The sequence below is a fragment of the Aulonocara sp. 'chitande type north' Nkhata Bay genome, linkage group LG9 (genome assembly GCF_057382095.1).
Source record: "Aulonocara sp. 'chitande type north' Nkhata Bay isolate Kocher_YH1m ecotype deep benthic linkage group LG9, A_spYH_male_GT1.1, whole genome shotgun sequence".
NCBI lineage: Eukaryota > Metazoa > Chordata > Actinopteri > Cichliformes > Cichlidae > Aulonocara > Aulonocara sp. 'chitande type north' Nkhata Bay.
The window spans coordinates 34,203,850-34,225,929 of NC_141352.1; the positions used below are offsets into that span (position 1 = coordinate 34,203,850).

Consider the following 22,080-nt stretch of genomic DNA (forward strand, 5'->3'; position numbering starts at 1 on the left):
GGATTGATTTTTTCCCAACCTATTTCAGATCTGATAAACACAGTTTAAAAATGTCTTTGTTTGTTTGTCTCCGTTTTTGTCTTTTCAGTTTCAACCGTCTGGACTTGCCTCCTTACAAGAGTTACGAACAGCTGAAAGAGAAGCTGCTCTTTGCCATCGAGGAAACAGAAGGATTTGGCCAAGAATAGAGGGAGGAGTCCTCTTCTAGTTCCCTTCCTCTCCCATCGCTGTTTATTCAGCCAAGAAAAACAAACTTAAAAAAATTGCACAAGATAACCACCACTGTATATAAGCTATTTTGTCATTTCAAACCAAATCCTAATTTGCTGCATAATTGTTGCTGCAGCCCTCTTCCCCCAGTCCCTATATATCTAAATATATATCTATATAATACACCTTCATGAAATATGCAAGCGTTACAGCATTTTGCTCTTTGTTCAAAAACAGAAATCACTGATAGTTTTGGGTTTTTGGGTTTTTGACACTTCCTCCACCACTGCTGACTGGCTTTTAAAAAGACATTTAAATTGTTTTTGAGAGGATTTTATAAAGTGCAGTCTCCTTTTAAAGCTCTAGTTCTATAGGGCTTTTAAAAGGCTAGAGTAGAAGTATCGGGGTCTGGTGCCTGAAATTGTTGCTCCTGTCGGACTCATAGTAATTTTGCAATTTTGGTGCACTTGCATGCTGCCTCTAAAGATGAGAAGACTGCTATGCCCACCCTCCACCGCACACATAGTTTTTAGCATGGATCTCTCCGTTTCTAAATAAGCTCATTGCTACCATTAAAAAAAAAATGTAGCACTGCAATTGGACTGATTGGAAGCACAGAAACACCCAGTGTTGTTTTGTTCTAGTGTTTTTGCTTTTTTCCCTCAATGAAATTCTGGGCACCGGCCCAGAGACAGAACATGTTTGGGGAAACAAAAGAGTGATTTTTTTTTTTTTTTTTTTTTTTTTTTTTTTTTTTAAACGCACACATGTGAGTGTGACGATGGAGGGAACTTCATGGATTAAAGTTTCAAGCTAGAGATCCCACATGAGATGTTGCAGATTGCCTATGCTGCAGTCTGCTTGCACACTGTGAAGCTACAAGAGCAAAGCTGGTTACTCTAACCTAAATAATGAGCTACAGACAGGTGTCAAACTAAAGGAGAATAAAGTGTCTTTAAAGATATTGGGCCACCAGTTCTTAGAGTTTTTCCGCAAGACGCTTGCTATTCCAGGTCCTCTGTGTTGGCCAAAATCTCCACATTTCCACCCTCAACCCCTCCCATTGTCATTCCTCTCCAGCCAGATTTGTTTTTGTAACTGAACATTTTTAGCCCTCAGCTGTAAAAGGCTGATAAGTCAAGGTCACTGAAATTCAAACTCGAGAGGTCAGGTTTTCTGAAAACCTGTGAAAGATGTCGTCTAGGATCATCTACAATCCTCAGATGAGTTCAAATCTCAGTGACCTTGATGAGGTATTGTTGTCACCCCACCAGGTGGGAAAAGTCACACCCAACTTTGAACATGAGAGTGAGGTGACCTAGGATTTTCAAATTTATACCCTACGTGTATCTACTATAAACCTCGGACAAGTTCAAATCTTGGTGACTTTGACCTCGCGTTCGAGGTTCTTTAATGTGTCATGTTTCATTCATCATAAAAGAATCTGACACATAGACATGAAGCCACTCAGGTCTTAGTGTTAATAGCAATTAAAATAGGTAATCCATCTGATTTAAATGTAATAATATAACAGTAAAAATATACAGTCAGAGGGGAAGTCAGAGCCAGAGGCCTAAGATTTCAAATTGATACTTAATGGTATTAATTTGACTTCAAATCTCAGTGACTTCTACCTCAAAGTCAACATCAGAGGTCAAGTTTTCTGAAAATCTTATGAATGAAATAACCCAAGAAGGAAGTCACCTGGGATTTTCAAATTAACACCATAAGTGCAGCTGCTAGCACAGCTGGCTGTCAGTGTTTTAAATCAATTACAAACTGAGTCAGTCATGTCAGCAAATTGTCAGATCCTAACAGAACCAGACGCACTCGCTGTAGAGGGAAAGAGTTCAAGGCTTTTGTCTTGGTGTAAAGCACACATGTGCCCCCTACAGACCATCGTAGGTGCAGTCACCTCTGTAATGAGGGCTCTCCTATGATTTCCTCTCAGACTGTTGTTGGCGCTGTCTGTTTACATCCTGCATTGACATTCTCAGTCACCCCCCCACCCCACCCTTACATCACACTGATGCCATTTTTCTTGCCAGCTTCATACAAGCACAGATTCACTTAAAAAGAGCGCGTTTGCTTAGCTGGCTTTCTTCTGCCTCTTTGAGTTATCTCAAACTGGCGTGTGCTATAAAGCCGTCATGTTTCAGAGGACGGCGGGTATTATCGTTGTTCTTGAGTGACAGGCATCACACCTAACCAACATAATGCACAACAAATAAATCAGATTTGTCCATGTCGTGTCACAGTGAGGTTCAAAAAAACAGTTGCACCCCAAGAAGGCAACTACATTTCATCTACACAAAATGACGACCTGACCCAAGCATTCGGGTCTTAACCACATGATACAATCTCATTTATTTACCTCCGTATTTAGACTGATGTCCTTAAATTAAAAATAATCTTTTGTGGCAACTCCTCAGCATCTTAGGCCCTAATGCAGCATCAGCCTGATGACACACTGCTTTGTTGTGTGTTTTTATCTTTACACCCCCAATTTCCCCTGGTCCTTTTTGTTTCTTTAACTGCCTCGCTGTTATGTTGAAACTCCATTGTTTGTAAATGACAACTCTGGTGCTTACTCTCAGTCAGTGGTCTAAATGCAGGAAAAAAAAAAGAAAATAACTCAGCCAGTGGCAGGCCGTTCTCCTCATCTTTGGTGTGTGGGGTTTGTTTATTTTGTTTTATTTAAAGACCACTGCAAACAGCAGCAAGCTGATTTAGACTTTGATTCCTCTGAGGAGCTCGTGATTTAGTAAAACGATCGGTGGTGTATATAACTTGTTCGGCTCTCTGAGATGAAGCGCTGAAACGAGGGACAACAACATGAAGAGATGCATTGCTCTGTAGCAAAAGGAGCCGACTTTTAAGAGACGTTAAAACTGCATAACTGTGCTTCCTTTTGAACAGAAACCTCTAATCAAAGAAAATCAACTGTATGTGAATATTCATTGTAAAAAAGAGACAGTAAATGAAGTACTTAAATATTATAATTACTTACACAGAGCCGCCGCGCCATTGATGGAAATCTGTGATGCCTTTGTTCTTATCAGAAGTAGATGGACGTTTCAGATCGCCTTCATCACAGCCAGTAACTCGCCGAAGTATCACGTGAATATCGGAAACAAAGTAGAGTTGAGTAACGATGCTGTATATCAACTTAATGCAGCGGGGAAGTTGCTGCGATTTAGGCGATCTGAAATGCATCCAAACTTGTAACATATCGCGTGTAGATACACACTGTAAACACAAACTACACTGTACAGAATGCCCCTTTACTGGAGAAGATGTGTATAGAAGTTTCATTTTTAATCTGCTTTCACCCATTTTCAATAGAGAGAGAATGATTTATGAGATACAAATAAATAAGTGAATAAACCCCCGCATTGATTCATGTTTTCATTCTTTTTTTTGTGTGTGTCCTGTGACTTTGGGGCATTATATACAGAGGAGAAAAATAAAACAAGGTTTGGAAATGACACTGATGTGACTTAAAGAATCTGTTGGGATTATTTCTACATGACAAAAATTTAATTTTGGTCTTTAAGGGATTTGGTCCAACAGTAATTTAACAAACTAACATACATCTCAACTTAGGCGTTGTTTGAAAACTTGGATGAAAGTCCTGTGAGGCAGGTGACTGGAGTCCACAACTCATGGACATCACCGAATGCTGCGTTTCCTCCACTGAGATGCTCTGCCAGGCCTTCACTGCAGTCATCTTCAGATGCTGCTTGTTGCTTGAGATCAGGTGACTGACTTGGATGTTAAAAAATAACCCATTTCTTTGCTTTGAGAAACTGAGTTGCTTTTACAGTTTGTTTTGCGTCATTATCCATTTGAAATGTGAAGCACCAGCTGATCAGTTTTGCAGAAATTGGCTGAATCTAAGCAGAGAGTACAGCCCTGTACGCTTCACAATCCTCCCTGCTGCTTCTACCAGCAGCCTCATCATCAGTAAACGTAGTGTAAAGCACTTTGGGGTCCTTAGGGACTAAGTAAAGCGCTATACAAGTACAGACCATTTACAATCATCAGTAAACACATTAACAGCACAGTTACACTGGAAGCCATACATGCCAATAACATTCAGTCTTCATGTTTGACAGGAGACATGATATGCATTCTTTTCTTTTGGATGTAGACTGGCAGAGAGTCTAATCTGGCAATCAGTGGTTTGCACCTTATTGTAAACCCACTGTATTCACATTTATGAAGCCATTTTTTGATCGTAGACATTGACAATAGTACACCTTAACAATTCTTGACTTGGATAGATGTTTTGAGGGAAATTGTAAGGGAGTGCTTACATAATTAAAACAAGGAAGCATAAATAGAGAAGTAGATATGGTCAAGGAAACCCAGGATTTCTGTATTAGTGGTGGGTGTAAAGATCAAGGTATCAATAGTATTAATACCAACGCGGATAATGGTATTGGATCAATTCTAACATGACGGGATTGATACTTTGTTTCTATCCTCTGAGTTCAGTATGTAACCCACTGAATTGTGTTCATTTGTTTTATGGAAATAAAAAACATACATTTAAACAACAGAAGCTGACCCAAAGTGCTTTAAAGTTGGGCACAGTTACATTCCAGGTTTTAAAATAACTTTTTGCAAAATACATGAAAAGCTAAAGCGTTTTTTATTGTATTAACTCATTCTCATGGAAGAGTAAGAATAACAGTTATTTAGTTGTCATTACGAATTTACAAGTTGATGATGATTCCTCTCATAAATCATGAGACATGGAGCTATACCACCTTTGTAAGTTGAAAGCATGGTTATCAGTATTGGCATCGGATTTATTGGTATCAGATCGATACCAAAAGTTGAATTATGGCACACCGATAATCTGTATGCAGTTACCTCAAGGCGCTATATATTGTGATTTAAAGACCCTACAGTAATACACAGAAAAAAGAAAAACTAAATAAATGTAAAAATACTATTAGAAAACACAAAACTTTAATACATCTGCCTTTTTTTAGGATTCACCTCAGTGGCATTCATAATACTCGTTTTTTGTTTTGATGGGAATGAATTCATGAATCCAAAAAGAAGTACTGTTCTGAAGAATGTGTGCGAGCGTGACTCGATTAGTAAGCACTCACGGTGCCAACACTTGAATAGCTCAGCTCACCCTGTGCTGGTAAACATGGATGTCACAAAGATGTCTCTCTTGGTTCTGCAAAAACACAACTTGAACTCTCCATGGAAATCCTCTGTGGAAAGTAAAAGGTTCACGCAGAGTTCATTTGTTTTTAATCTGGAAAGAAGCAAATGGAAACACCTTGCTGATGCCAGAGGTCAGAGATGAATGGGCAAAAATGCATTGAGCTAATAGGAAGGCAACAGGAACTCAAGTAACCATTCATTACGTCCAAGATATGCGGAAGAGCATCTCTGAATGCACAACTTGTCAAACCTAGAAGCAGATGACGACACGGGGTGCCACTCCTGTCAGCTAAGAACGGGAAACTGAAGCTACGGTCCAACTGGACAACAGAAAATTGGAAAATTGTTGTCAGGCCTGGGGAAGTCTCGCTTTCTGCTGCAATATTCAGATGGTGAATTTAGAACTCTGAAGTTTGGATAAAATGAGATGAAATACACGACGCAACATACAAAACTACTAACGACAGGACATTGTTTTATTATTTCTTGAAGGCATGTGTGATTTCTGTGTGCGAAGCCGGCAACTGTTCGGTTTTTATAGTTAATAATGAAGTAGAAAATCTTTAGGAAACAGTCTTGTTAGCAGCTGTTAAGGGTCCAGAGGGGCGTCATGTTTCACCGAGCTTCATCCCAGCTTCTTCAGGAGATCCACAGCTTCCTTGTGGACCTGCAGAGGAAGAGGAGCATGCACTGATTAAGTTAAACAGTTCCACTGATATACAGTTAAACTGAAATATACAAAAACAGAGTAAATCATAAGTCTGGAGTCAGGGTGTGTGTGTACCTCTTTGTCTTCCAGCGTGTGAGCAGGGTATTCCTTTGTTTTGGTCAGCCACAGCAGTGCTTTCTCCTTGTCTTTCATGGCTAAATAAGTCTTCCCGAGCATCAGCAGGTTCTTGCTGTAGAAGTTTGGATCGACTGGGAAAAACGAGAGACAAATGTTTGTCGGCTGACTGCTTTTTTTTTTTTTTAAATCACAGACACATGTTTGTCTGTGATTATTTTTAAAGAACCGTGTTGGTGACAGTACTCTACCTTCCTCAGCTTTTAGGAAAAATGCCAAAGCCTGAAAGACACAGAAAAACAAAACTCACTGTGCAGCTAGTAAGAAAGCAAAGGATGTCAGATTCAGACTGGGCGGTGCTCACCTCCTCGTATGTAGACTCGGGTGGTGATGAGAATATTACAGCTGCCACCTTGCGCTGATACCACGGCAGCTCAGCAAAAGCGAAGCACCTGAGAGACAAAGGACAGCATATGTTAGGTGCCATCCATGTGGATGTTACTTGTTGCACACATATACACCCTTTCATGCAAACGGCGCTCCCTCATGGCTGTGGCCTCTTTCAGCAGGATACTGCACCCTGCCTCAAAGCAAAAATGGTTCAGGGATGATTCGAGGAGCACAACAATGAGTTTGAGGTCCAAGCTTGGCCTCTAAATTCCCCAGATCTCAATTCAATCAAGTAATTGCAGGATGTGATGGACAAACAAGTCCAATCCACCTCACAATTTAGAGAACTTTAAGGATTGGTTGCTAACATCTTGGTGCAGATGCTCCAGCACACCTTCAGGCGTCTAGTGGAGTCCATGCCTCGACGAATCAGGACTGTTTTGAAAGAAAGGGGGGACCAATGCAATATTAGGAGGGTGGTCATAATGTTATGATCGGTGTATATATTCTGGGATTTGCACATAGAAAGTTGCTTCAAGGGCTTTTTAGTCATTTATCTTATTAATCATGTTGGTTGAAATCCAGACACTGATCCAGCTTTACCAAATGAACGTATGGTAAAGATTTTAATCTTAAAGTTTCATCCAACACATTTAGTCGACATCTATTTCATTTTACATTCCTTGGGCCGCAGAGAGTCACAACTGCATTGTTTATTTTTTTCTAAATTTACTCCAATTCCAGCTGCACTCCCATGAAAGTTGTGGAAGAAACACTCCCGTAGGTGTGAGAGTTCAACCACACAGAGCTAGTTTGAGAGAGGGGAGCCCTCCTTTCACTCACAGTGTTAAAAAGCAAAAAACCACCCACGAAAACAAAAAGCAGTCTCACCAGTAACCCAAAATGTGTATGGAGGTGGCGTCTTTAGGGTTGAGCTCGATGGCTCTCTAAGAGGAAAGAAAAAAAATCAGTGTTCCGATGTTAAATATGACGGTGTGATTTTGGTCACATGACTTCCATCTTAAGGTCCTCTCACCTCTAGATGATCCCTGATGATGTACGAATTTCCAATTTTAACCTTGACACCCTCATAATCCCCGACGTCGCTGAGACACACGCCGTACCACTGTGTGACGAGCGGACGAAAAAGAAAAGAAACCTGTTAAAACTCGTAATCAACATCCTGTGAGTGTCGAGTTGGCCTCGGAGAAACCACAATCGCACCTTGTGAGCTGCAGAGCACAGGTCATCTTTCTCCAGGGCCTTTTTGGCGTACTCAAAGGCCTCAAACGTGAGCTGCTTCTTCCGCCCGGCCTCGATGTTGGGTAGGAGGGACAGGTCCCGAGAAGCCCGGGCCAATCTCCACAGGAACTCTGCATCGTTGCTACACACACACAAAGAGAGTCATTATTGTCCAACTAAATTCAGACTGAATGAAAACACAAACCATAACTTTACACCCAGTGGATGGTAAAACACTTTGCTTTGGTGGCATGTGGTTGTTGTATTACAAAAACACACACAAAGACAAAAAAACCAAAGATCAAATAGAATAAATAAACCCTCTGAACTCTCCTTACCTGTCTTTGTACTGCACCAGCAGCTGGTAGAGTTTCTCTGTCTCTGCACAGCTGTACAGGTAGTCAGCCTGCTCCAAAACCTCCCCTAGACAGACACAAAACCCACTAGTTCAGCCATAAAGCCTAGCTGACATTCACTAGATCAAACCTAATAAAAAGCACATGTTCGTATTTGAGTTTGCCATCTACCTCTATCTAAAGCGCAGACCACAGCTGAACTATGCACCTTGCGATAAGCTGCATAGCCGAGGCACGACAGCGCAGGGAGCCCCAACAGGAATGCAGCCCGTCCACTCTGTGCACAAGTGAGGAAGTGACACAAAAACACACTTGTGAATGCAAGCGCTAGGCAAGAACAGACTGTCTCCCATTCAAAGTCATTCTTGGCGTCTGTGCTGACCCTGAGTAACCTGAACCCAGAGCTGGACTGTGAAGCCATGGGGTCAATGCATTCTTCAGTCCACACGGGAACGTTACAGGAAGTTCTAGGTGAAACTAACGCTGAGATCCAGTTTAATTATACAGCCAGCTGACACGCATAGCAGCATCATTCCTATACAGTGCTGGTAGTTCTCTTCCTGCATGGATAAGCAGCTCTGACAGCATTTACAAACCCGTTGCCCCTTCACCTATATATCAAATATGAAGCTCTGAGGAAGTGGCACCACTGACCTTCCTGAGCGCAAATCACGGAGCTCGCATAAAGATAAAGAAAGCAGTGTGATAATGAATGAAGCAGGGTTATTTTGGATGAGAAAGAAGCATCGTTATTTACAGTCAGAGCGGTGGAAGTCCTTCGTAGAGCAGTCCAGTAGTTTCGGTTTGTCCCTCTGCTTTTTACGCAGTTTGCGCCAGACCCAAACTCCACTAAAGCCCTGCTCACACACCGTGTTATAATCCTCCCAGCCATCTTATCACAGGTCCACACTATCAGTGATCACTCATCACACTGACAAACTTACAACCTCTCGGTGAGAGTCCCCGGAGCGGGGGGATGGTGCGTTCAAGAGCACAAATTAAACACGTTGCAAAATAAATAAATGAATGACTAAGTCGTGGATTTTTAGAGCAGATAAAAGTCAGTTTTGTAAATACTTTGAAGCCGGAACAAAATATCCTTACTTTAAAATAAAAATGTATTCTACCCAATGCAAATGTGCCTATTTTTCTCTTTATATGTTCAAACATTTACAGTGGAAAAAAACAAAACATGAAATACTCTTTTATTCATGGTTCACCAGGATAAATTTGTTATTAACGTCATATTTATTACAACATGCTTGTATAAAAGCATGTATAAATTATTTGCTGTATGTATTAAATCCCAAACCTTTAATTATCTTGTCTCTGAAAATCGACTGAGTGGTGTTTTGTCAGCAGAAAAGTTATAGTTTAATAAACAACAGAATTAAATAAATATTCAAGGATATCCTTCCAGTTAGTGGTGAGTGTTGTAAGGGATTACTATTGCAAAAACGGTAATTAGATTACCTTTACTTTCCCGTAGGAACGCTGCGTTACTGCGTTACTAAAACCGTGATTTTTTTGCGAGAATGTCTCATGACAGTGACGTAAGCGAGTGCCACGTTGGTGACAACAGCTGTGTGCAGATCAACAATGGATCATGGATAATATATCGAGTGCGGGAGAGAGTATGAGCGTGCAGCGTTTAAATCGTGGAAGTACTGACCTTATTTTGAGTTTGATTCCATAAAAAGTGACAAAAGCATTAGCCTCCGTAGTGCGTGGGAAGAAAACTTCTTTTTACAGCGAAGAAAAACCCCTAAACTTCTGAGCAAGCACCAAGTGCCCAAAGACGTAATGGGAAACTCACAGAGAAACTCGTGGATTCTTCCACTGACCGCTGCAGCACACCTGCACCAGGGTAAACCTCTGCCTACCCTACTCCTGCTTCACAGGTGAAAATAGAGCAAAAGGACCGCTAGTTTTACTTGTTTTACTTGCATCTATTTGAAATAGGTTTAAATATTAAACAAATTTCTTCCAGTCAGAGAATGTTGCATATAATTAAATTTTTGCTTGATGCATAAAGTTAAAAGATTAAAACTAATAAAACAAGTTTTAAAAGGGGACCTTTCCATTTGATTACATTTTGTATGATGGATTATGTAGAAAAAGTAGAATTGAGCTGAAAGATCTATCACTTTATTACCTATTCAGGTTGTAAATCGTGTTTTTAAAAAAGTAACTAAGTAACTAAGTAATTAATTACTTTTGAAAATAAGTAATCAGTAAAGTGACGGGATTACTTTTTTGGGGAAGTAATCAGTAATTAGTTTCTGATTACTTTTTTCAAGTAACTTGACCAACACTGGTGTTCAAAAGTTTAAGAAGCTAGCCTTTTACCTTAGCATTACTAGGTATTATAGAAAACGCTAAACGGAAAAGCTCTTCTCTGAATATTATTAGACAAAACGATGCAGTCGTTTGGATTGAGAACAGCTCAAAATTAGACATATCAGGTGTCTGTTTATTGGCCAACACTGGTTTGAAAACAACACAGCAGCTCTTCTATAAGCTAAATGAATATCTACTCACAGTCCGTCCAGAGAAAAGTCTCCCAGAGCTTTTAACTAGATGGTACCTGGTCGCATCACCAACAGCAGCTTAAATTGGTGTTCAGCACAGCTGCAAAACACTTTTCTTGAATGCACCCCGGACAACGCTGTACCGCTTTGTTATCGACTCGGCGAGAAACAGAGAAACAACAGAAACACAAGAACGTTCCGGCATAATATGAAGCGCCTATCGTACAGTAATGTTACAACAGCGTGTTTGTTAATATAATGTTGTCCAGGTGAAGCAGACACACCAAACAGGCATTTACACAAAACTTCAACTTCAGGTAAAAGTAGTTGTAAAATTAGTGGAAGTTGTGAAGGGAGCAGAACACTGGGCAGGGCAGAGTGTGGGCTCCACCCAGTGCGACAACACAGCTGTTGCCGTCAGATTAACGTTACGCGTTCAGAACAGAGGCAGAAAAAAGTGTATATTTGTCAACAACTACACAGGTAAATGAACCAGTAAGCATTATGAAAAGGTAGCGTAGTGTGAAAGGGAGAAGTGGTGTGGTTGTTAGAGCTCCACCTAACTGTCACTGCCTGCATGTGTTAGCTCGAGTAACGGTAACTTACATTATTCGGTGGTGGTACTACAAAGCTAGAAATCTAGGGGAAAGTCATCACAGCAAAATTAAATATATGTCTATTTGTGTGTGTGTGTGTGTGTGTGTGTGTGTGTGTGTGTGTGTGTGTGAGTGAGAGAGAGAGAGAGAGATCCAGATTTTTAAACACGAACAGTTGATTTATTTACTTATTTTTAACTATGACATAAAGTCTGTCAGTAAAGATTGATTGACTGATTGATTGATTGATTGACGGTGTTCTAACATTTCGCTCGAAGCTCTGAAATTACAGTCACGTGATCAGTTACAACTCACCCATACTTTCACTTCTGTCCCTTTAAACGTGACTTTTCCTGCACTTCTGATAGATCCATAAATGTGTGTGCAGTTTTGTGTGTAAATCAAGGGTTTGTGTAGCCTAAGCTCCGGCTTCCAGATGCTGTGCCAAAAAGTGATCGCCTGCCAAAAAACTGATTTGTTTCTGTGTTGTTTTTTTATGTCTAATATCTTTACGAATGTTGGTAAATAGACTTGGGTGAACAGGGTTTACAAAGGGGTAAAATAGAATTTAAAAAAAAATTTACCAGTTTTTCAAGTATCTTTATAAGTCTCTGTTATTGTACATACATTATAACCAATCCGGTTCTTTTTTTCCACTCAAAATATGTTTACATAACTATTGTTATATTTGTTGCAATTTCTGCTTCCTCTTGGCCAGATTACTCTTAAAAGAAGACATTTTTGATGTCAACAAGATTTTTTTTAACTGGATAAATAAAGGTCACTATCATTATTATTTTTCTTTTTATGTTCTGTTTTGTTGTTGCCCTCTAATGTTTAAAGAAAAACAATAAAAAGAAAGTATAAAAAAAAGTCACTGCCAAAAACTGTTTGCGGCTTCTACCTTGTGACAAGAATGTTGTTTGTGGCTCAAGATGACTTGATATCATTCATGAGGGTACATTTGACATATCTATCATATTATAGACCAACAAGTTCTTTATAGCAGTTTAAATTGGCAGACGATCATTTGTTGGCACACTGCCTCTAGGACTGTGCTTGTTCTTAAATTGCTGTGGACATACCACCAGGTGGCGTAGTATTCAGCGATTTATGTGTGAACTTAGTGGCCTGGTTGTGGTGGCATTTGACCATCTGAGCCTGCCTTACTTTGGACAACCACCACTACCACCTGACTAAAGTCATGACTGAAGATTGAGTAATATGTAGTAACAAGTCAAGAGAGCATTTTGAGAAGATGGAAGTGCTCTGAAGACATTTCTGTGGTTTATCTTTTTCAGGAACAGCTGCAATGGCCTCAGGTGGGGCCCCACTGCCCACAGCCACCCAATGTGCCACTAAGGTGGAGCTGAGCATCTCCTGTGAAAACCTAATGGACATGGACGTCTTCTCCAAGTCTGACCCTCTGTGTGCTTTGTACATCAACACATCAGATTCTCGGTGGTATGAGGTATGTAATTGGTAGTGGTACGAGATTTTTGCATATAACAGTTAAGACTGCAAATCTATGGCTGGCATTAAATAATATGTTCTAACCTAAGTCATGTGACTTACGTTACACATCTTTTTTTACTTTGTGAATTAGTTTGGCCGCACGGAGATGATCCTGAACTGCCTGAATCCGAAGTTTGCTAAGAGGTTTGTGATCGATTACTATTTCGAGACGGTGCAGAGGCTGAAGTTCTGCGTGTATGATATCGACAACGATACCTACGACCTGAGTGACGATGATTTCCTTGGAGAGCTTGAATGCACCCTCGGGCAGGTAAGTTTCCCCTTTATCAGGTTGCTCTTTAAACACTGGTCGTTCGCCCACTGCTTTAGCGCTCCTTGTTGTTTCCATCATTTGTGTCCAGGTCGTTTCTAATAAGCAGATGACGCGGCCGTTGTTGCTGAAGAACAGGAGGCCGGCAGGCCGTGGGACCATCACAGTGAGCTGACTCTTTTGTCTGTGTGAACTTAGTTTCTCCAGTTTGTCCTTCTGTATGCATCTATGTGTGTAAAAATAAGAATATGCTTAGCTTGTAGGGTTGATTTTGCTCATATTTTGCTAGAATTAGTCATTTTAGCAAGCTACAAACAAATGCTGTGGAACCCTTGTAGTGATTGATTGGCTTCCTGTAGTTTAATATAAGTGTCAGGGCTCATGGCTGGGTTTGTAAGTGTAAAATTGCAGTTTACTTGTGCTAATTTCTAACCAAGTGATGGATATGACTGTTACTGTCCTGCTTTGTCTACTGTTTTGTGATAAATGAAACCATAGTGTACAAAATGAACACCATGCTGTAATAATTAAGAAGTAAAACTATCATTTTAGACCATAAACCTACTGGGAAAATATTACTAAGGTAATTCATGAAGGGAGAAATTGTTTGATTTTCTCATAGATTTCTGTACAATCAGACTTCTTTTTAAAACTAGAGAAGCTGCCCCCTGCTGGCCATCAGAAAGAATGCAATTGCACTTTTAAATTGGCTTCATTTTTTTTGTATATAGCTGAGGTTATGTTAATCTTTTACATAAAAGAAAACCACTGTGAACCTCAGTATAAAACTGCACAAATCTTTATGTTTTTCTCCTTTTTGATAGATCTGTGCTGAAGAAATCACAGACACCAGGGTAGCAAACTTTGAAGTGTCTGCCCGCAGGCTGGACAAAAAGGTAATGAAAGTTGCTTCAGGGTTTTTTAATAAAGTTCATTAAATGTAAGTTCTGTGAATGACTAACTGGGAATGGTTTGTCAGTATCTGTGGTGGTCCGACCCTTTCCTGGAATTCTACAAGCAGACAGAAACTGGATGGCAGCTGGCTCACAGGACAGAGGTACACACATTTACCATCAGGTCCTTCATCGGCGTGCACTAAATTCCCGTGGACTCGTTACTCACGGTAACCTGTTTATGCAGGTTGTGTACAACAACCTGAATCCAATATGGAGGCCGTTCCGCATCTCATTGCGAACTCTTTGTGGAGGAGATGTGGAGAAGCCTATTAAGGTAATTCTATTCAGTGAACCTGCACAATAAAATGCACCCAATTAACAAAACCTGTAAGCACCTCTTAAGTAACACTCCAATGGGTGAAACAGTGGATTTCATCCCCCTCCCTCACTTTTTAAAATTTTCGAATTGGCTTTATTGACCACACTGCTGACTAATAACTAATCTTGTAATTGCAATTCTCTTATTATCTTACAAATCTCCCAAACATAAAGGGAGTGCTTGTGACCCAGTTGGATAAGCGCTACATGCATGTATGCACGATTCATGACATCACCAGGTGAGGCTTTCTTCCTCTTTGTTTACTCACTTGACTTACTGCATTAGCTTTTGCATTTATACTGATAACTGTTTGCACTCTTTCCATATGTCAGGTGTTCAGAATATGGTGACACTTCGTCACTGACTGTAAATAGTGAATGATTAGTGGGGGTTTTGGCAGCAGTCTAAAAAAAGACGTAATTTTCTCACCTTGACCAAGAACTTCATCATCAACCATGGTTTACTCTTTCTCTCCTCCTGTATGATCCGAACTGTTCATGCAGTAGTTTTTACGTGGTCCCCCGTTAGAGAAAACTCTTCTTGTTTTGCGTCCTCAGGTTGACTGTTACGACCATCACAGCAGCGGCTCCCATGATCTCATTGGGAGCTTTAAAACCACACTAGCAGAGATGCAAACGGGGACGCACATCTCCCCGGTGAGGCCCTTTATGTTTTGTGTGTGTGTCTCGTGTGTGTTATAGTGTTTATGTTACACTGACATTAACATGGTCTCGTTTCAGGCTGAATTCGAATGTATTAACCCCAAAAAGTCAATGAAGAAAAGCTATAAAAACTCCGGGGTCGTTTGCATCCGGCAGTGCCAGGTAAGGAATTAAAACTGTTACTCTGCCTCGATTTTACAACATATGTCCCACCAGGTTTGTTTTGGATCTCTGTACATTGTGCATTGCTGCACGTTGTTAGCGTACTCTTTACTTTTACAGATAGTGAGGGAATACACCTTCCTGGATTATATCATGGGTGGATGCCAAATCAACTTCACTGTGAGTGTGGAAATATTTTTATTGTTAAAGTAAATAAATTGTTTGGTAAGATTTGTAACATTTCTAAATTGACTGTCACATTGCACGGCACTCTGAAACTCGCAGAATACATATGAAGTATGTCAGACGTTTACCTGGTGACTGAAAAGCTCTCTGTATGTTGACCCGTATCCTCTCGGTCCAGATCGCCATTGACTTCACGGGCTCTAACGGGGATCCGGGGTCTCCTCAGTCCCTCCACTACATCAGCCCAGAGGGCTACAATGAGTACCTGGCAGCCATCTGGTCAGTGGGCAATGTCATCCAGGACTACGACAGGTGAACCCAAGCATCCTACATCATCCCACCATCTAAAGTAATGATATCAGAGGAAGAAACAGATACTAAAAAAACAACATGTTAAGCCAGAGTTGAGCAGAATGAAAGAGTCTTATCACCAACTTACACCAACCCCTCCCCCCCCCCCCCCCCCCAGAAATTATTAACCTTTTTGCTACTTACAGTGTTAATATTAAAAATCTTTAGCGGCAGCATCCTTGATAATCACCTACTAACATTTTCCCTGGAACTAGTTTCTGTTCAAACTTGGGGCCCACTGATCTACCGTTCGATGAGCTCATGAGTTTGTTCTGTCTCTGTGTAGTAAGAAGATGTTTCCTGTGTTTGGTTTTGGAGCCCAGCTCCCTCCATCCTGGCAGGTATGAAATATTCATTAAAGAAACAGCATCATTGAGCCATATGTGTGACACAAAGTTGTTATTTCGATATCACTGAGTTATTAAGGTGCTTTATTGTGTTCATCCTCTCTCTCGGCTGGAATTGTGGGTATTGAAAAGCACTGGAAATTTGCAGTGTCTCAAAGGACCAGTGCTGCGGCATTTCCACTCGTTACTTGGATGTGACTGCTGAATTCAGAGCGCACTCACATGATGGTGTGGTTTTGGGGCTGTTGAGTGTCCCGTTGTGTATGAAAGGCAGTTTGCTCTGACTGGTAATGCTCAATGAACAGTAGGGTGGTGGAGCGTAGCTCAGCTGCTGAGGCACGGCAGTAGAAGGCGTGATGCTGTGAGCCTGATGAACAATTGAATGATCCCTCATTAGGGAGCTGATGCAGCAGTTTGTAACATCAGCTTCTTTATTATTGTTCTTTTTTCTCTGTGTCCTGACGTGTCTGGAAACGTTTGCAATCAGAATTATGATCTTTATGCTGGGTTGTGGCTCTTGTTCACATGTTTCATTATGAGTGTTATTTCAGTTATTACATTATATGTAAAATGGGCAGCACGGTGGCAAGCTAAGAGGCAGAAGGGGAAAAAACAACCTTTTTTTTGTCGACCTCTGCATCTGTAAGACAACACAAGTACAGTGCCTGAACAAAAATACAAAGATGCACAGATTTGCAAATCAGCAGAGTATGTGGAGAGTATGTGAGCAAGAGAGTGAGTGTCTTTGTCACAAAATGTACGTGACAATGAGGGTGGGAGGCTGGGATAACGCCCCCCATCCGCAGCCCCCAAGAGTACCAAAGACCTGAGGCCACACATCACTGCAGCATCTGCAGCAGGAGAACAAGCGAAGCTCCAGATAGGCCGCTCACGGCTATAGAGCGAGAGTCCCACCAAGAGCTTTTCATATTCAAAGTTGTGCTTTAGGAAGATATCTGCTTGGGTTAACTTTGCATTAGCTTCAGATCATTCGGGGAACCCGCCTGCTAGTTTGCTAGCACCGGCTAGGTTAAATGGCCAATTATTCAGGGCTTCCATTATAATCAAAGCCAGTCAAATATGCGTGCAGCTTACACTATATGTTTATTTCACCTGACATTTATGATCTCTTCCAATCTTACTGATCACTCAAAGCGCTTTAGACTGGAAGTTCCCATTTTTTTACCACATTGCTTGACATCCATGACCAATTTCGATTCACTGACTAACCTAACATGCATGTTGTTGGACTGTGGGAGGCAGTTGGAGTACCCAGAGAAAACCCACCCAGGTACAGGGACAGCGTGCACCCAGAAAGGCTCCAGCTAGGACTCAAACTAGGAACCATCTTGCTGTGAGGCATCAATTCCAACTGCGACATATGTATATTCTTATACAAACACACTGTGCTTGCTTCTTATCGTTCATGTACCCCCCCTCGCCCCCGTGTTGTGTCATGTCAAACACAGGTCCCTTGAACAGTCGTCTAAAGCTTTTGTTGATTTTACTCCTACAGGTGTCCCATGAGTTTCCTGTCAATTTCAATCCAGTAAATCCCTTCTGTTCAGGCAGGTTTAAACTTCTCACAAAGCTGTGTTTGGTTCTTGAAAGTTGCCCATGGATGCTGTAATGGTGAACCACTGTACCTGTGGATGTGTGTGCCGCAGGCATAGAGGGCGTGGTGGATGCCTACAGACACTGTCTGCCTCAGCTGAAGCTCTGGGGTCCCACCAACTTTTCCCCGATCATCAACCATGTGGCCCGCTTCGCCAGACAAGCTCTCCACCAGCACGTGGCCTCAGTAAGGAAGCAGGAAGTGTTTAGACACTCACTGCTTACAAACACTTCAGTCACCCTTCTGCTGTTTTGCTCCCATGACATTGTTGTGCGAGCTTCTGTTTTCTCATCTGCATAATATGCTAAACTGTATGTGTTTCCCCAACTGTGTCCAAATCTTTATTTTACAACAATTAGCTACTTTACACAACTTGGCTTTTTCTGTGATATACACCTGATGAACACCTGCTTTGTCTAACTTTCTGGGCTTTCTTCTCAAATTTTAGCATCCAACATTTTTATGGCTCATTATGACAGATTTATGCCAGCCTAAAGGTAAAAACAATTAATCCGCTTGACATTTTTATGACTTTAAGAGCAGTTTTACCTGCAAATTAAGATATAATTTGTATCACTTGGGGATTTCTACAACTTTGGACAGTTTGAACTTTTAGAGTGACTAACCATATGTTACAGCTTTTCTCAATAGGCCATAAAACTGTCAAAGTTAAATTAAATCCCAAAATAACCACCGTGCATCAACAGGTGCTCATACAAAAAAGTGCAGACTTACGATATAAATGTAGATAATACTTGACCAAAGTATATGAGCCACAAATAATTTGAGTATATGGGTCAAATGCTTAACATTGGTATATAGTGTATACAAGTATATGTGTTTCAGAATATATATGTGCCATCTAATCCCCAACTCTGTAATCTACTTTTCTGTCATCGTGCAGAATTACTTTGTGCTGCTTATCATCACGGATGGAGTGATCACAGACATGGACCATACACGTGCCGCTATCGTGGAGGCCTCTCGTCTGCCCATGTCTATCATCATAGTGGGTGTTGGCGGGGCAGACTTCAGCGCCATGGAGTTTCTGGACAGCGATGACAAACTGCTGCAGGCGCCCAGCGGGGTCGTCGCCTCCAGAGACATCGTGCAGTTTGTGCCCTTCAGAAATTTCCAGGTAGGCAGCAGCTCCGAGGCTTTAGACAGCCAGCCTTCCTCTGCTCAGCACACACGCGCAAACCTGAGTGCTGCTGAACAAGCCGACTTCTCATTCTTGTGAATTTATGTTTGCAGAGAAACAGCGTGGCCCTGGCGCAGAGCGTGCTGGCAGAGCTTCCCGATCAAGTCGCATCCTTCTTCAATGCCTACAAGCTGAAACCACCTAATCTTTTTAATGTTCCTGAGCCGTCCTAGTAAAGCAGGTTAAATGTACTCGAGTATCTCCAATGCACTTCCTGTTTGTCTCTCTTTCTACATTCAGTGCATAGAGGGGTGTCAATCCGTGTTGGGCAAACCTTTTGAGATTTACAGATTAATGATTGCTTCACACTGGAACACTGGAAAGCAGCAAATCAACTCTGAGGTGAAATCTACAATGGTAAACTGGAACAACTCAGAAAGCAGTTAATGCTATTTAAAATCACATGCCATCCGAAAAAATACATTAACCAATAAATAAATAATAATAATTTAATATTTGTATACAATGACGATCAGTTTCAGCTTGCATGGCTCACAAATAAAATCCAGAGCAGGACATCGTTATGGCTGCGGAAATGCTTCCTCAGGCTAAAATTTGGGATTCTTCTCCATGATGTCATCACTGTGTGGGTGGTTGAGCAACAGTCACCCTTTTGCAAAAGCTCTAAACAAGTGGTTGCATGACAGCTGCCTAAGGTGTAGCATCACAGTGGTCAGGATGAAAGGAAACAGGAAGTGGCTTTGAACAAGCGTGCAAGCCAACCTTATCCTTTTAATCGCTCAGAAATCAGTTTCTGTTACAATTAACAAAGAGCACCCAAATGGCCTTAAACAGCAAGTTTAATGTTGTGCAGTTGACTTTTTCACAACATCTCTGTAAATCACTAGTATTACAGTTTCTCTAACAAGCTGAGTGACTGAAGTGTTTTCCATGTGATTTGAGACCCTCCAGCTTGTTCACTGCATGTAATTAATAAGAAATCGTAATAACAGGAAACAATAACAGTGTACTCTGTGCATCTTCACACATGGCTTTGCTGATTAAATGCTATATTTGTTGCATAAACGAATGGCACCTTATTTGTTGTGTGATCATAACATAAAAGGAAACGGTGGATATCTGCTGAGACAAAGCTCAGAGTCTACATTGTTACACTGGATGTTCCCAGCTAGCAACCTGACTCCTGCTACCTTAATTAAAGACTTTGACATGTAACCTTGTTTGCTAACAAGATTTTATACGTTGTGAACATTTATTGTTGTTTATAATGGTTGGAAATGATTTTGACTCCCGTGTGGCCCACAGTGGTTGCTTCCGACAGTCTTTTCCCAAATTAAATAAAGGAACTGTCATCTGGCGGCAAAAGTGAATTAGTAACCATGGTTATTAACTAGATTAAGTACCACAGTGTGTATACACATTTCCATGAGGATTTATATCCTCATGATTGATGCAGAAACATGTGTTCATACTTACTGTATATTATAGTAGTGTATAGTGTATATACATTTTAGACTGCAGATAATGTAAAATAAATTTCTAGTAACAAATAAATGTAATAAACTATTCTCCTCCATCATAATTTTGGGCATGTCAAACATAAGGCCTGGGGGCCAGAAGTGGCCCTCCAAAGTCTTCAATCTGGCCCATTGGGTGGCTTTGGAAAATGTGAAGGAGGGCATACATTTCAGACTTTTAACTGTATGCTGACAGATTTATTTCAGTTACTACAGCAGGGTTTCTTTATCGTGCAGCTAAACATGCTGTGTAAATTACACTTCTTTTTTTATATTTAAATGTCTTATTGTAGCTAAATGTCTGTACAATGACAGAAAAGGAAGTTTCACACAAGATCAACATACGTGGCTCACGATGTAAAATGATGCAACGAACAGAACACAGATTTAAAGCTGGTACAGTGGGCCCTCGTTTGTCACGGGAGTTACTTTCCAAAAATAACCCACGATAGGTGAAATCTGCAAAGTAGCCAACTTTATTTTTTACAGTTATTATAGATGTTTAAGGCTGTAAAACCCCTCACTACACACTTTTTACACTTTTCAGGCATGAACATTTTCACACTTTCATCTCTTGTTTAAACACTCTTAAAGTTCAAACTTTCATAGAAAAATAAGTCCAGTATTATAGAATGAAACCAAAGGCACCCGCAGGTGCAAAATGTTTCGTCGATATTGTTACAAACTTACAAACATACAGTACAGCACTTCAGAGTCACACTGCTGGCAATCAAGCTGAATGCATTCTGTACTGTACAGGAGACATGGCACAAAATTGATTGACAGTGGTCTACAGCCAATCAGGATGCAGGACACAATGGGCTGTAAAAAAAACACACACAAAAAAACCCATGCAAAATTGCACAAAAAAAATCTGCGAAACAGCAAGGGCACAAAAGGTGAACCGCGTTATACTGTACTTGAAGTTTTGGTGCTACAAGCTGCTGGATCATGGAGTGCACTTAGTTTTTGTTAAATAAATGTCATGTGTTGTTGTTATTAATGTCAGGACATAATCATTTTTTATCAGGTCCCAATATGTAAAACATATTGTGAAAGGGAGCATGCTCTCGTTTCAACACGCACGTTGGTAGGACTCGATTGGTTCGTTCTGTGAGAAAGCTGTATTGAGGACTACAGTTGTCACAGAAGTATTTAAACATTTCCTTAACTAAGAACTAACTGCACAGGAAAAAGACAAATGTGGAGAGATCTTTTGAGGCATTTGTAAATACTGTAGTTTTTTTTTATGATTATTAAAAAGGGATTTACAAAAACAAACACTCAACTTGAGAATAGGGGATTTTCCTATAAGCTTTTGAATTTGTAGTCATTTAGTTTTCCTTTCAGTTCACATGCACTAAAATGGAAATTCAGTTAACCTGCAGTTTAATCTGACATTTTAAGGCAGCATGAATTAGCTAGGCAACTAAAGGGTTCAAACCCCTCTTGGCAACCCTGAGATGTAATACCACCTCACATAACGTGTCATAACATGGTAATACTGTAGCTAAATAAAGACTGCATTCATTCTCCTTTAAACAGAGCAAGTTCCTCTCCTAACTAAGTGCTTTAGGGTGCTGAGGCTTATAAAAAAAACAATTAAAAAAAATTAGCACACCCTAAAAAAATGATAAATGAGAATATAAGTTTCAATCTCTCTAAGATCTCTAAGCTAAAAGGTAGAAGGAGTGGAGTGGGTGTAGGTGGTAGGAGGC

The 22,080-nt window shown here is 40.7% G+C and overlaps 3 protein-coding genes across 5 annotated transcripts in view; 2 read left to right on the top strand and 1 right to left on the bottom strand.

Moving 5' to 3' along the window:
- Positions 1–3,623, top strand: part of wwp1 (WW domain containing E3 ubiquitin protein ligase 1) — a 30,545-nt gene extending 26,922 nt beyond the window's left edge. For both annotated transcript variants that reach the window (XM_086307232.1, XM_086307231.1), the window contains exon 25: positions 89–3,623. In XM_086307232.1, the coding sequence (XP_086163358.1) occupies positions 89–188 (100 nt within the window). In that variant the 3' untranslated portion in view covers positions 189–3,623. The remainder of the gene's footprint in view (positions 1–88) is intronic.
- Positions 3,624–5,470: 1,847 nt separating this feature from the next.
- rmdn1 (regulator of microtubule dynamics 1) lies at positions 5,471–9,133 on the bottom strand. Its single transcript, XM_086307233.1, has 10 exons — positions 8,930–9,133; positions 8,344–8,449; positions 8,155–8,239; positions 7,799–7,958; positions 7,611–7,700; positions 7,466–7,521; positions 6,549–6,636; positions 6,436–6,466; positions 6,185–6,318; positions 5,471–6,067 (listed from the first exon to the last, which is right to left on the bottom strand). The coding sequence occupies exons 1-10, from the start codon at positions 9,062–9,064 to the stop codon at positions 6,026–6,028; spliced, it is 927 nt and encodes a 308-aa protein (XP_086163359.1). The 5' UTR covers positions 9,065–9,133; the 3' UTR covers positions 5,471–6,025.
- Positions 9,134–10,870: 1,737 nt separating this feature from the next.
- LOC147322707 (copine-3-like) lies at positions 10,871–20,413 on the top strand. Of its 2 annotated transcripts, none has more exons than XM_086307235.1 (16): positions 10,871–11,020; positions 12,601–12,770; positions 12,906–13,085; positions 13,177–13,251; positions 13,910–13,981; positions 14,065–14,142; positions 14,226–14,315; positions 14,918–15,016; positions 15,101–15,184; positions 15,305–15,364; positions 15,549–15,682; positions 16,008–16,062; positions 17,585–17,636; positions 17,736–17,869; positions 18,588–18,821; positions 18,938–20,413. In XM_086307235.1, the coding sequence occupies exons 2-16, from the start codon at positions 12,612–12,614 to the stop codon at positions 19,055–19,057; spliced, it is 1,626 nt and encodes a 541-aa protein (XP_086163361.1). In that variant the 5' UTR covers positions 10,871–11,020; positions 12,601–12,611; the 3' UTR covers positions 19,058–20,413. The 2 variants fall into 2 exon arrangements, with proteins under 2 accessions (XP_086163361.1, XP_086163360.1); XM_086307234.1 differs by lacking the exon at positions 10,871–11,020 and adding an exon at positions 11,048–11,186.
- The last annotated feature ends 1,667 nt before the right edge of the window (positions 20,414–22,080 follow it).